Raw genomic sequence first — 13,038 nt, 5'->3', positions numbered from 1 at the left:
TAAACCCTAGCAGCAGGTAGTAATGTCTGCATTTTTATCCAAGAAATTCAAAACCACTTTGTAACAATAATACTAACGAGGACAAGAATGCTCCAGCACACATATGGTGCTTTGTACTTTGAAAATGCTCTCTTCACATTAAGCAACCCCTCAGTATGCCCTGAGTCTGTAGGTATCACTGTTTTATTGCTCTCTTTGTTAGCATTCAGAAATGTATTTGGCTCCCTCGTGACATGCCTCGTAACTTTTGCATGGCTAAGCATCCTGTCAGCAGGATGTCCAGGAACAGAGGGAAATTCATCCTCCATTTTTCACTTAATTCCTGGTTATTACATGCCTTTAATTGAGGATGACGTACTAATCTTGTTCAGAAGGCAACTAGTGGAGACCTGTCTTAGTCACAAAGGGAGTATGGACTTGAATGCTAGGATGAATTACAATTACCTACTCATAGGAGGACGAGAAGAATATGACTATTTCAGGTTTCATGGTGGGCCAAGAACCAGGTGGGTCATTCATAACACAGAATGGCACCCACAAGGCCAGGAAATTGCACCAGCCTTTCACTTCACTAGCAGATTGCCCAAAGAGCTTTGTCGCCTCCCCTTCTTTCCCAGGAGCCAATGGCCTGGCCAACCCACGTGACTTCTTGGTGCCCGTGGCATGGTACGAAGACCGCCAAGTGCCAGGAGGCTACACGGTGATCAGCAAGTACCAGGGCAAGCTGTTTGCAGCCCAGCAGGTGAGGATGCCCTGAGAGAACAGGTAACACTGAAGTGCAGTGACTGCCAGGGCATGGCCTGGGATATGCAGCTCAGTAGCACGGATGTGGTCTCATGAAGTCCTGCTAACTTAAGTGGAACAGAACTGAGCCCATGTCTTTTTGGGTCATTCATTTTCCCAGCTGAGGATCCTCAGTCTGGGAAAAAAAGTGTTTGTGAAGACTTGGTTGTCCAAAAACACAACAGTGGTCTTTGTTTCCATATGCTTATAGTGACAATGTAGAAATGCGGAGCTGGTGCTACTGTGAAAATCCAGAGTTCCCGTACCAGAGAGCTGGTGTTCCGGCTGGCCTTGTCCAAACACTGCCTGAGCACTCAAAAGCTCTTAGAGACCAAACCCCAGAGGGAAGGCTGAGGCTCACCAAGCAGAAATGCTGAGGGAAAACCTCATCCTCACAACACTGGGCTGTGCTTAAAGAGCTGGCAGTGTACCTCTAACCAGCACTAACCCCACTTTTCACTTGGGAAAGAGCAGCATCCTGCACATGTGCAGCACGTTGGAAGGCTGTATGTGGTAATCCTCTGTCTATTTGCTTTGCTAGGATCACTCCCCCTACAACGTTGTAGCTTGGCATGGGAACTACACACCATACAAATACCACCTGGGAAAATTCATGGTCATTAATGCTGTTGCTTTTGACCATGCGGTAAGTTCTGGAACTGGGCAAGGGAAAGCAAAATTTTGTGCTGCTGTACCATCCAAACCCACCCTGAGCTCCAGGGACTCTGTGCCTCTTAAAAAGTATGTTGTGCTCTAAGAAACAGTGTGAAATCTTTTGTGCTGCTTTCCCTGGGTGCAAACCAAGGTTTCATAGGAGAAGATGTCCTCCTTTGTGGTTCAAAGACATAACTGGAGGTTGAGCAGCTTCTTAGAGAGCTCTGTGCAGCTTAGCATAGAATTTCTGTGCCCTGGAGGAGGAATGAATACTGATGCCAACATACACTGTGCAACTCAGCAAAAACACTGTTGCTTCAAATTCTTGCCTTGATTTATTTCTTGCTATTGGACAGGCTCCTTCCTCTGGTTCCTCTGAGTCCAGCACTGAATTTCATTTTGAAGAGCTGGCAGCTTTCATTGTAATAATTTCAAATTTTATGGAAAATAACTAAAGCCAAAAGTAACATGAGCAACTCATGTAAAAAGGAAACCCCTCTATGGGAGGCGTGCCCACAGCAATGCAAGTGGGTGTGCAAGGGAGACTGGAGCATTTCTAGTGAGAAAACCAACAGAAAGTATTGTTTAAAACTCCAGAAAAATCTGCCAGGAGAAGGACAGGTTTGGGATCAAAGCCCAGAAAATCATTTTACTGGACTGGAGATTTCAACAAGCCACAATTTCTCTGCAATTTCTTCTCCATTTGTAAACTAACAGGGCCATGAGGCTAAATGCCTCTAGCAGGATGTTCCTGTCCTCCCTAACGAACTAAAGAAAAGGTGTGGGTTTGTGGAAGGAGTGTTGGAAACTGCTTATGGAATTGCAGTATCTCATCTTGCAGTGTTGTCCACCCTCCTCATCTATGCTGCCAGCTACAAGGGCCAGGATGGGGAAGGATCATCAAAGCTGCTCAAAGGAAGAACCATCCAGACCCACTTCTTGTCCCCCCTGTACAGCTTGAAATTGGGATGCTGAGTGCTGTTCCCCAGAGTCCTAAATCTCATCCATGCTATCAGGTGCAGGTGACAAAAGAGTTTAGGCAAGGGAGAGGTTGTATCAGTCAGGTTTACCACCCAGGTGACCTGAGCAGGCAGCTCTGCGCCCTGCTCTGTTTCATGCTTTTTCACTTTGCTTTTTCCCAGGATCCTTCCATCTTCACTGTCCTGACAGCCAAGACGACCCGTGCTGGAGTGGCACTGGCTGACTTTGTCATATTCCCCCCGCGATGGGGGGTAGCAAACAACACCTTCCGTCCGCCTTACTACCACCGTACGTCTGCACTTCCTTGGTTGTGCTTGGGTCCAGGGCTGCAGAAAAGAAACAAGTCTCCCTTTATTTGAGAGCATGTGCAGGGAAGCAGCCAGTCTGGTTTGTTGTCCTTGGCTCAGTTAGTCAGCTTCTTGGAGTTAGTCGGTCCTCCCTGGAAAATGGACAAATCCAAGGATGTTCCTATTTAAAGCATCTCATGAAAACTCAGAGATGATGGGCTCATTGCTTCTGCATAGATGGATGTGTCTGTAGTCGAGGGGCTCCCACAGAGCCTGGGTGCATATCGAACCTGGCATTGTACAAATGAGTCAGATATTGTCCTGTAATCCAGCCATGAATCACTTAATATCTCATTAGAGTACATAGATAAAGAACAGGAGAAAGGGAAATATCATATTACCAGCGGTGAGAAGCACAGAGGGGTACAGAGCTGGCACCTGTATGGTGAGATCAGAGTTATAGCAAAGGAGGGAATTGGCTCTCCTCAGTCCCTTCTTTACCGTCTGCACAGTGATGGAGGTACTGCTCACATTTAAGAGGACAGTGATGAGGAATTGGCTTCTCAGGCAGGGAGTTGGTTGATATTTTTTGGATTTGGTTGCCATCTGCCAAGCTGGTTTCTTTTTGGCAGTTTTTTGGAATTGTCTTGGCAGAGCATGGCAATGTGTTACATTGACTGGATGCAAGAAATCCAGTTCCCGACATGGGACTGCCCTTCCAGGGATAGGATGAGACAACCTGCTCTGTGAGATTGAGGGGGAAAGCTTGGCTATCCTGCACCCCTTACATCAACAGCTAAGAGGCTCCATCTCAGAAGCTATTAAGTGACCACGCTGTGGTCACTTGGAAGTGCTGAGAGGCTTTCTGCACACTTACTAACTACTGTTAACAGCCAGTTCCTTCTGCTACTTAGATTATTTCCAAGCACCTTGGAGGCCAGCAGAATTAGTGGCACTTGCAAGCATAGCAGGCAGCTCTGCAGTCATCTGAGTAAATCCCACAGGCAAAGTCCTGCCCCGTCATTCAGCTTTCATTTGCAATAATGAGGGTGACACGAAAACACATCTCTTGACTGGCTGGGATAGTGCCAAGACACTTTTTCTAGACCCTAAGAGGTGAGACACACTGCTGGTTAATTATTATGAAGTTGCTGCTCATCGGCAGAGCTGTGCTAAGTTTACATGGATGCATTGTGAGCCATAACAAATATGAAGTTGTTCAGCCATGCTTTGTGCTAAAAGACAGAATGAACTCTCCTTCTCTTGTCCATGTTGTGATGATCTAAGAGTACCCATGAGGACAGCTGTGGCTGCCATAGTTACTCACTTGACCACAGCACCTCAGCCATAAGCTTGAGAACTAAAGTCATGATGAGCGAGTTGGTTGTCTGCTCTACCCCAGCCATGGAGGGGAAGAGCTTGAGTGAGTAAGGCAGACATTGTGATAGTCGACTACCAAGACACTGCACATGTTAATTCCTTCTGAAATTAGTGCTGTGATGAGAATCTTGTTGCATTAAGAGAGGTATAGCAGGACTGAACAGCTCTGGGGTAGAAGTACCATATTGATTTCAACGTGTTCAGTTCTGCTGAACTTCTCTCCAAGTATTTCACAAGAGGCTTATTTTGCTTGCCAGAAACGCTTTGTTGCCTCCTCTCCTCAGGTGCAGTGGAAAGCCCGTGTTCAGAGAATTTTCATGCACTCAAGAGTTATGGTTTTCATATTTCCATAACTTTGTCCCAAGCAACAATGTTTCAAAAATATTCCTCTTAGACGCCATAACAATTTCACATACAAAGGGGCTATGCAGCTTGTAAATACTGACTTCTCCTGACTACATTTACATCCTTAGAGGCTGTGAATTACTCCTAAGTACTTTTGAACTTAGACTGAAAATCTCTGATACATTTTTATACCATGGGCATATAGTAATTCTGTCTGAGAGAGTGCTTATGTAATTCTCATGATGGTGGGTCCTTAATACCTACTGGCCACTAAGAGAATTTAACTTCATAACGTCCTGCTTGTAGACAACACTGTTTAACTAATAGGGAAGGGAGGCACACCTAAGTTGTTTGGGTTCACATATGAAATTTGCAAGTGAAAAAGAGACTGGACTCTGCTCATCTCCTAAGTGCCAGGCTGGTTTCCTACTAACATGCTCAGTCTTCCTAAGAGACATTAAAATTCCTGTTGCAGACAAATTGGCTATCCAGCTCTCAGGATCTGTACTGCAGTTTAAATGTGCCAAGTGCAGTACATGAGGGGGTTCAATGAAAAGCTTGTAACTATCCAGTCTTACATGAGACACTGACAACTTGGAGTGAAAATTAATGAATGTTTGCATACATATATAGGCCAACCCTGCTTTGAGCTAAATTAGTTTTGCTGTTAAACATTTCAGACTCTAGATTGTACTTAACAAATACTGAACTAGTGGTTAGAAAGGGCTATATATAAAATAGCTACAGAAGCATGTCCTGGTTTTGCCAAAACTAACTGCTGAGCAGAAAGTTGCCATATTGTTTAGTCACATCAGGTGTAGGAAAGCTGAAAGCTTGGACCCCAGCTGTTAAAGTACATTCCTTACAGAGAGCATAACTCAGCAAGTACTGAATGACTAGATATACCATCCTTGCCTAAGTCAGTGGTATGTTACTCTAGTGGTTTCAGAGGGTCTACTGAAAGTATTCTTCCTCAGGGAAGGACAGAATTTGGCTCCTTGTCTTTGGGCATACAGTGGCTGTAGACAAATAGGCAGATAATGCAGGAATTAAAAGCATAAGGTAATGAAGTGCCTGACTGCACTAGAGGTGGTAGAAGAGTATCAAATATTATAACGTGGGACAGCAGAGCAAGCTCTCTCATAAGGCTGTTGATCAGGCATATTGTTTCTGTTAGACAGGGATGATTATACAGAACTTCCTTTCCACGGCTTCACAATCCTAATCCAAGTCTGTAAAATCAGGTTACACCATGCAGTCCATATGCAGGTGTATTACTAACACAGCTCAAGATGGTAGGAAAAGCACAGGTCTACCAACATAATTTAGGGATTGATGGAACTACCTTCATTAAGGTGATTTCTAATGAATGTCCTTCAGCAGGGAGCTCAGTGTCTGAGTCCAGGTAATAAAATCCTTTACAAGCATTGCCTGTAGGATCCCTGATGTCCCCTAGCATGATACTCTGTCTAGAAACTTCCACTCTGCCCTCTGCTTGGCCCAGCTTAGCTCATGGGTTTCAAGGAGCTCACAGCCTGCGTGTGATCCCTCCCAACCACCCTTCTTTGCAAACTCTTCTCTTTGCCTCCTGCAGGGAACTGTATGAGCGAGTTCATGGGGCTCATCAAAGGCCACTATGAAGCAAAGGAGGAAGGTTTCCAGCCGGGAGGTGGCAGCTTGCACAGCATGATGACCCCTCACGGGCCAGATGCCGACTGCTTTGAGAAGGCGAGCAAAGCCAAGCTGGAGCCGGAGCGGGTTGCAGACGGGACCATGGTAAGGAACCAAGGGAGCTCCTAAAAGTTGGAGTACAGCGTGGCATAGTCCATCCAGCCCACTTTTAAACTAAATCCTGGTACTGTCGCTTCTTGCTGGCAAGTTGGAAAAGTACTTGGTCCCAACTGCTGCAGCATTCAGCTCCCTCACCGATGAGCATTGCTCAGCTCCCAGGAGCTCCCCTGGAGACATCCAATTCCAGGCAGCTTTGATCATCTGCCCATGTAAACTGCTGCCTGAGCAGGAAGCTGGGAATTTCATTTTTGTCTTAGCCTATGTGCACAGAAGCAAACGCCCTGGCTGTCCTCCTGTTTCTACCCCCTAAAATCTAATGATGATCATCTACAGACCTTGGACTAGAGTTTTTGGAACAACCTGGCTTTCCTGGGCAGGCAGGGAGTCCAAAGTCACTCCTGAGACCTGACTCATTCCAGCATTGCATTGCCAGATCTAAAGAGCATTCTCCATGAGTTTGTCAGGCTAAAGACAGAACCTGGAAATACTGGACCACACATGCAAATCCTGTTCGTGGTAGAGCAGACACTTTGCCTGGATTTAAATTTTGTCTCTTTTACCCTAACCTACTTCTCCTCCTCCCAACAGGCCTTCATGTTTGAATCATCCCTCAGCCTTGCCGTCACCAAATGGGGCCTTCAGACCTCAAATCGCTTAGATAAAAACTACTACAAGTGCTGGGAACCTCTGAAAAGCCATTTCAATCCTAAACACAAGTAAAAGGAAGTGCCTGCTGCATGCAACATGAGTGAAGGCAGGGAAATCCAGCATACCTGTGTGTGAGGGCACAGTCAACTCAGGCAGTGCAGAATGCTCCAGCACAGAACAGCACTTCCACCAGCCATGAAAACAATCATCCCTAAGTAACGTGGGAAATGCAGTAAAACCCATCATTATTCTTAACTTTCAAGGATCCAATTAAAGCTTTCCTGGTGACATGCTGAAGCTGAAGTACTTGTGTGGCTCTCCCCACATGTAGCTGGTATGAAAGCTGCACCTTGTGTGGACACGAGGTGACAGCTAGCTCCCGTTCACAGGGCCTCCTGGAAATACAAGCTAATGTCTTTCCCAGGGAGAAGCTAGGGACTGACAAAGTGTTGTATGCTGTCTGTATGGGAAGAGTTTTATAAACACAGGTGAAGGCCCTACCAGGCCTGAGCCACGTATCAGAGCAAGCCACTTCAACCTGCTCATCCATGGAGGGCTGCCAAGGAAAGACCTGGTTGTCAGAAAAGTAGACCACAAATGAAAAAAGGCTGGAGAATCCAAAGCACTTCACTGCTAAGTGAGGGCAAGTTTCTATTCCACACTCTGGCCATTCCGCAATATTGAGTTGTTTTCCACACTCTGGCCATTCCGCAATATTGACTTGTTTGTCAGCACTTGACAAATTCTCTCCCTAGTTCTGTGCTACACTGCAGCATAGCAAATGTGAGAGAGTTTCTCTGGCCAGTCTAAGCATTTGTTCCTGGGAAGGTACCTGGAAAAAAGCTCAACTGCAGATATGATGGGGGACCTCAACAATGATTGGAGTATGCAAGCCTAACCCCCAGCTGGTGAATTCCACAGGGTGGAGGCAGCAAGCAAAGCCCCAGGTAGAGTGGGAACCAGGAGCACAGCCCAGGCACCCCACACTTCAGGCCTGTACTTTAGAACATACCCACGGGGAAGTTTCTAAACTTGGTGCCACCAGATCTCTGTTTCTTACTTCCCTAGAGAAGCAATTTTCCTAAAGAGAAGGAAATGTAGACCTGCGACACAGTTATCAGTCAGTTACATCCATCATCAGTTTGGGATCTGCACCAGGTCCTTGGGGAAAAAAAAAGGCATCAGCTTTGAGCAAAGTATTATAAAATCTACACAGAGACATTTACTCTAAAATAGCCAGTTCAGGAAAGGACATTTGGGAGAATCAATTTGCCAGAGGAACTGATCTAATCAGACTGATCCAGGGATTAATGAGGTCTAAATGTTTCACAGGCAGATGGGAAGAGCTTGTTTTCTGTTTGGGACCTAAATTATCATCCAGTGACCTACAAGCTTGAATTTCTCTCGTACAGACACATCACCAAAGCATATACGGGTGGTAACACATCAGTCAAGGGTAAAATTCCACGAGGCACATTCACTTTCTTACCTCCACCCAAGATATCTGAAGGGAAACTTCCCTTTCCTTCCTCACTATACCCAGCATCACTGCCTCCAACACCAACCCCACCCTCCAGCAGCATGGCATGCTCATTCCTAGCAAGAAAACATCTCGGAGAGTTCTGGAAATAACAAGAGAGAAAAGTAGGGCAGCCTTTCCCCAAGCACCACCCTCAAATCTGCAGGGAAGTAGCATCAGAGACTCAGGGCTGGAAAGGAAAGGGCTGTGGCCGCTGCCGCGAGCATCAATCCAAGGTTGGCCTAAAAGACCAGAGGCACTGTGCTCATCCACAACCCCTCCTGAAGCATTTGCTCAGCTGGCCTGAAACAAATACAGCTGCAAGGGAGAATTTACATGTGTGGCAACTCAAGTTCCAATTAGCTGAGGAAATGGGTCCTGGGAGATCAAATTAGTTTGTGGCAGCAAGAATAGCTAATTTAGCATGCTCAGACAAGCAATTATTTCTTTCCCTAAATACCACTCTCTCCATGCACTGATGCCTCTCTGCACTGATCCACAGCCCTATCTTGTAACATCATTTGTGACAGTCTTTTAGGAGCTATTCTGCAGAGAATGGTATGGGTTTGCTTTAGTTAAACTAGCAGAACAAGCTGCAGAAACTGGTGCAAAAGGGTTGCTGGTAGCACATATGGGATTGCAAAACCAGGGCTCTGATTAGTCCAGTTTCTGTACACAGCATTAGTGCCAAGCTCCACACAGCCTGAATGTTTCATGGCCCACACAGGAAGAGCTACAATAGGAAACACTTTAAAAAATATTTAAAAAAAAAACCAAAACAAAAAACCCGACCATCCAAAAAAACCCCAAACCACTCAGAGAGTGTGATTTTATTGTGAAGGTGACTGAGCATGAGCACAGGCTGCCCAGGGAAGTTGTGGAGTCTTCATCTCTAGAGATACTCAAAAGCCACCTGTACATATGTGTCCTAAACAAGCCACTTTAGATAGCCCTACATGAGCAGAGAGTAGGACCCAGATAACCTCCAGAGGTCCCTTCCAACCTCAGCCACTTTGTGATTATGTGGGAAAGCTCATCAACTCTGCTGGAGAATGACTGCAAATGGCCTATATTTACCTCTTCACCATGCAGGAAAAAGGAAGGATGCAGGAGACCTGTTTTTGCTGACTTCACATTGGCTGCTTTCCCAGCAGGCAAAGGGAAGTTTTCAACTATTGTATCAGACAGAGCTTCTGGCATGAACCTCACTGCCTAAGAACCACTCCCATAGTCTCTGAAGAATGAGGGTTGTTTGGATTCTGATGGCACCTACAGGCCTTGTAAAAATTCAAGTATGTGTCAAAAATCTTATCTTTGCACTCACACCTCAGTACACTGGCAGTAACAATTCCAGAGTCCTCTATACCAGTTAACCTGGGCAGGAAAAACTTGTGATCTTGTAAGAATAAAAAGAAAAGGCATCTTTGCAGGCATAAGATTCAGTTGTGCTTGGTGAGGAAATTTTTTTTTTGGGGGGGGGGGAAACAGCCCCCTTACAGGGATGAATTCTCCTATACTACAAGATAGTGTCAAAGTAAAAATCCTTATCTTGCACTTGTCTCTCATTCACAGGAACCACAGACTTAGTGGAATATAGCATGACAACACTCAGCTCACTATTTCCAAATCTTAAAAAATATTTAAAAAATAGTGCTATTAAAAAAATAGAAGTTTATTGCAATAAACAAATGCATCGTTTAGGCTTATAGTTCATTAGGGAAAAGAAAAATTAACTCAACTTTTTGAGAGCAATCAGGCAGACTCCTAAGTTCTTAAAAATGTATCATAGAACTTGCTTATTATCCAGTTAGGGAAACCCACACAGCCAAAGTGACACCAAGAAGAAACATCTAGAAGGCAAGCAGTAGTTCCTTTAGGAAACTGCTCTGGTCTTGCTTAGGATTTTAACCTGCTAGTAATTTTAAACTTCAGCCTTCCTGGACAGCAGCAACGTCCATGGTTTAAAAGGACCCTCTGTATGTACACCAAAAGAGTACAATGGCTGAGTTCCAGTCACCCTCTCAGTATCCATCTGGTTTAGACATAAAGATCCTACATTTTTGCACTTCCCGTGATTCTTAAAGATGCAAGACAACCAACAAGCAATTAAGATTTATTCTTGTGACAGAGAAATGTCACCACATAATGCATCTTATTTTATTTATAACCATGAACATCACTGCAATTCCAGGACTCAGAAGAACACACTGAGCGACGGTTGCTTGTATTTACCCTCCTGGATAAGCTTCTCTTTACGATCCTGTGGAAGAAAGGGAACATTTATCATTATCCTACTAGAGGACTTTCAAGCAGCCTGGCATAACAGAACAGCAGCTCCAGTATTGCAGCCTAGACTACACGAAGGTAGCACCATACAGGATTTTAAGGGTCTTTTCCATCCTAAATGAGTCTGTGAGCACAAGCTGTTTAAAAGTGAAAGGTAACAAGGCATTTAGCTTCACCCACTAAAGACCTGCTCAGACTGACCTCACTACTAGGTACTCGCACAGGCCAGCAGAGACCACTTCCTGTAAGGCATTTTTCACCAAACTAGTTGTGCCTCATAATTTGTACCTTAGTTTCTACCTCGTCCTTCTGGCTGAATAATCCATCTTAGAGATCTAATTATGGAGAAACTTCTTAATAACTTGCCTAAAAGTGCCTGTGCTCACTTTTTACCCATTTGTACCTCACTCTGCAGTCATGTACCTTTTTGACAGGCACCATTACAGTACACAGGCACTGCAGATAATGGCCAGATTCCTTCTGCTGGATAAAACCAGAAGATTTGCTCAAAACCTGGTTAATTGATCTCTTCCTTCCCCAGACACACAGCATACATTCCTAAGAGAAAAAGACTATAACCATCGTGACTTATGTACTACCAGGAAAACAAGAAAAATCCCCAAACATCACTAAAGGAACTGCAATAAAGGAAAGTGAATTATCCTGGACACTAATTAAAGACTTCAGCATGGCAAAATGCTGCAGAGGTACTGAAGTCTCAAGAACATTTACATCTACATGCTAAGCATGCCTAAAACCTGAATTTTCAATTCACCCTAGCAAACAACATCCCCTACAAATATTCTATTAATTTATATTAGTGCTTTGTGGTTTATGACTTGATCTAAAATGCTACTTCTGTGCAAAAGAGGGAAATAAAAGTGTTTTACAACAGCCACAAATTCTGTACTAAAAACAGCCACTGTGTGCCTGTTAGCATTTTCTAATGTATGTATATAGCTGAGTTTTTTCATAATGATCTACCATTGATCAAATTCTGACACCCATAGTTTAGGAATTAGAATGGAAGCAAGACAAACCTTCCAAAATATTCAAACATCCATCTGAGATCAGACACTGCAATCACCAAAATTACTCCTCCCCACTTGCTTCACTAAATTAGAGAAGTGGTCAAGCAATTGCACAGAGATATTGCTAGGTCTGTCACCCATAAGCTTCCTGTGTATTTTAAGTTCAAAAAGCATGGTTAATGCATGGCAACTGCTGAAAATATGAGTAATTTAGGATTAATTTTCACTCAGTGCTACACAGAGCTTTGTGACTGCAAAACAGGCTGATCAGCCAAACTGTGACTGGCCATACCTCCAAGGGTACAATAAAGGGCTCTCAGAAAAACAAGACTCTGCAACCAGTAACAGGCTTTGAGAAGCTCACTATCAGCCTCCCTTCCCTCACTACTTTAATGGTATTAATCATTCTTAGGTGCATGAGGATCCCACAAACCGAGCCTCCAAGCAGACCTGCATTTTACAAGCTGGTGTTGGCGGTGTTCGCTGACGTTCAGCGCTGTCGGCCGACTTACCCTGTCAGTTTTCAAGACGAAGAACCAGAAGAGGAGGGGGCCTAACGTACAAGCAGCTCCCAGAAAAGACGTCTTGGGCGTCGGGCGGAAAGTAGGGTAGACGTTCCGCGTCTTCGCATAGGCCCAGCGGATCAAGGCGGGGTTTTCCTAGGGAGCAAAGAGAACGGCGGTGAGGCCCCTCCACCCGGGGACCGAGGCCGAGGCGCACCGGGAAGGGCACCAAGGTCACGGCGAGGGCGGGCAGCGTCCCGCCGGCACGGCCCCGGCCGCAGGCGCGGGCCCCGCTCCGGGTGAGGCGGACGAGCCCCGCGCTTCCCCCGCCGCCCCCTCGCCCCTCTCCGGCCCCACTCACGATGACGGCGGGCGGGCTGGGGTCGTTGAGCTGCAGCAGGTACTGCCGCTTGAGCCGGGAGCGGATGGCCAGGCGCTCGGCCTCGGCGCGGCGCTTCTCCGGAGATAGGTTGTAGGTGTCGGGGTCGAGCTCGGCGGGCAGCGAGACGTAGCGGTTGGGCCCGTACTGCTCGGCCGCCGACGGAGGCGGCGCCGACGCCATCTTGGAGAGCCGGCCCTGCCGGCGGCGGGGGGAGGTGGCGCCTCCGCCCCCGCCGCGCCCTCCGCGGGAGCAGCGACCGCCCCTCGGAGAGCCGGAGTCACGGGATGGTTGGGGCTGAGGGGACGGCAGAGCTGGCGCTGTTCCAACCGCGCTGCCGTGGGCAGGGACAACTTCCACTGGACCGGGTTTATCAGAGCCCCATCCGGCCTGGCTTTGAATGCCTCCAAGGGATGGGGCATCCACAGCTTCTCTGGGGAGCGTGTGCCAC

At 46.2% G+C, this 13,038-nt stretch overlaps 2 protein-coding genes across 3 annotated transcripts in view; one reads left to right on the top strand and one right to left on the bottom strand.

Moving 5' to 3' along the window:
- The window catches only part of HGD (homogentisate 1,2-dioxygenase), a 30,639-nt gene extending 23,482 nt beyond the window's left edge, over positions 1-7,157 (top strand). For both annotated transcript variants that reach the window (XM_066175310.1, XM_066175309.1), the window contains 5 exons: positions 618-742; positions 1,325-1,429; positions 2,580-2,706; positions 6,025-6,206; positions 6,810-7,157. In XM_066175310.1, the coding sequence (XP_066031407.1) occupies positions 618-742; positions 1,325-1,429; positions 2,580-2,706; positions 6,025-6,206; positions 6,810-6,941 (671 nt within the window). In that variant the 3' untranslated portion in view covers positions 6,942-7,157. The remainder of the gene's footprint in view (positions 1-617; positions 743-1,324; positions 1,430-2,579; positions 2,707-6,024; positions 6,207-6,809) is intronic.
- A 3,337-nt stretch (positions 7,158-10,494) lies between these two features.
- Positions 10,495-12,814, bottom strand: NDUFB4 (NADH:ubiquinone oxidoreductase subunit B4). The gene is made up of 3 exons (XM_066175311.1): positions 12,570-12,814; positions 12,218-12,364; positions 10,495-10,648 (listed from the first exon to the last, which is right to left on the bottom strand). Exons 1-3 carry the CDS (start codon positions 12,768-12,770, stop codon positions 10,583-10,585), a joined length of 414 nt encoding a protein of 137 aa, XP_066031408.1. The 5' UTR covers positions 12,771-12,814; the 3' UTR covers positions 10,495-10,582.
- Positions 12,815-13,038: the final 224 nt, after the last annotated feature.

Source organism: Chamaea fasciata, unplaced genomic scaffold, assembly GCF_029207755.1.
Source record: "Chamaea fasciata isolate MVZ Bird 193981 ecotype frontalis unplaced genomic scaffold, bChaFas1.0.hap1 SCAF_2, whole genome shotgun sequence".
Lineage (NCBI taxonomy): Eukaryota > Metazoa > Chordata > Aves > Passeriformes > Sylviidae > Chamaea > Chamaea fasciata.
This window is presented reverse-complemented; position numbering and strand designations above follow the sequence as displayed.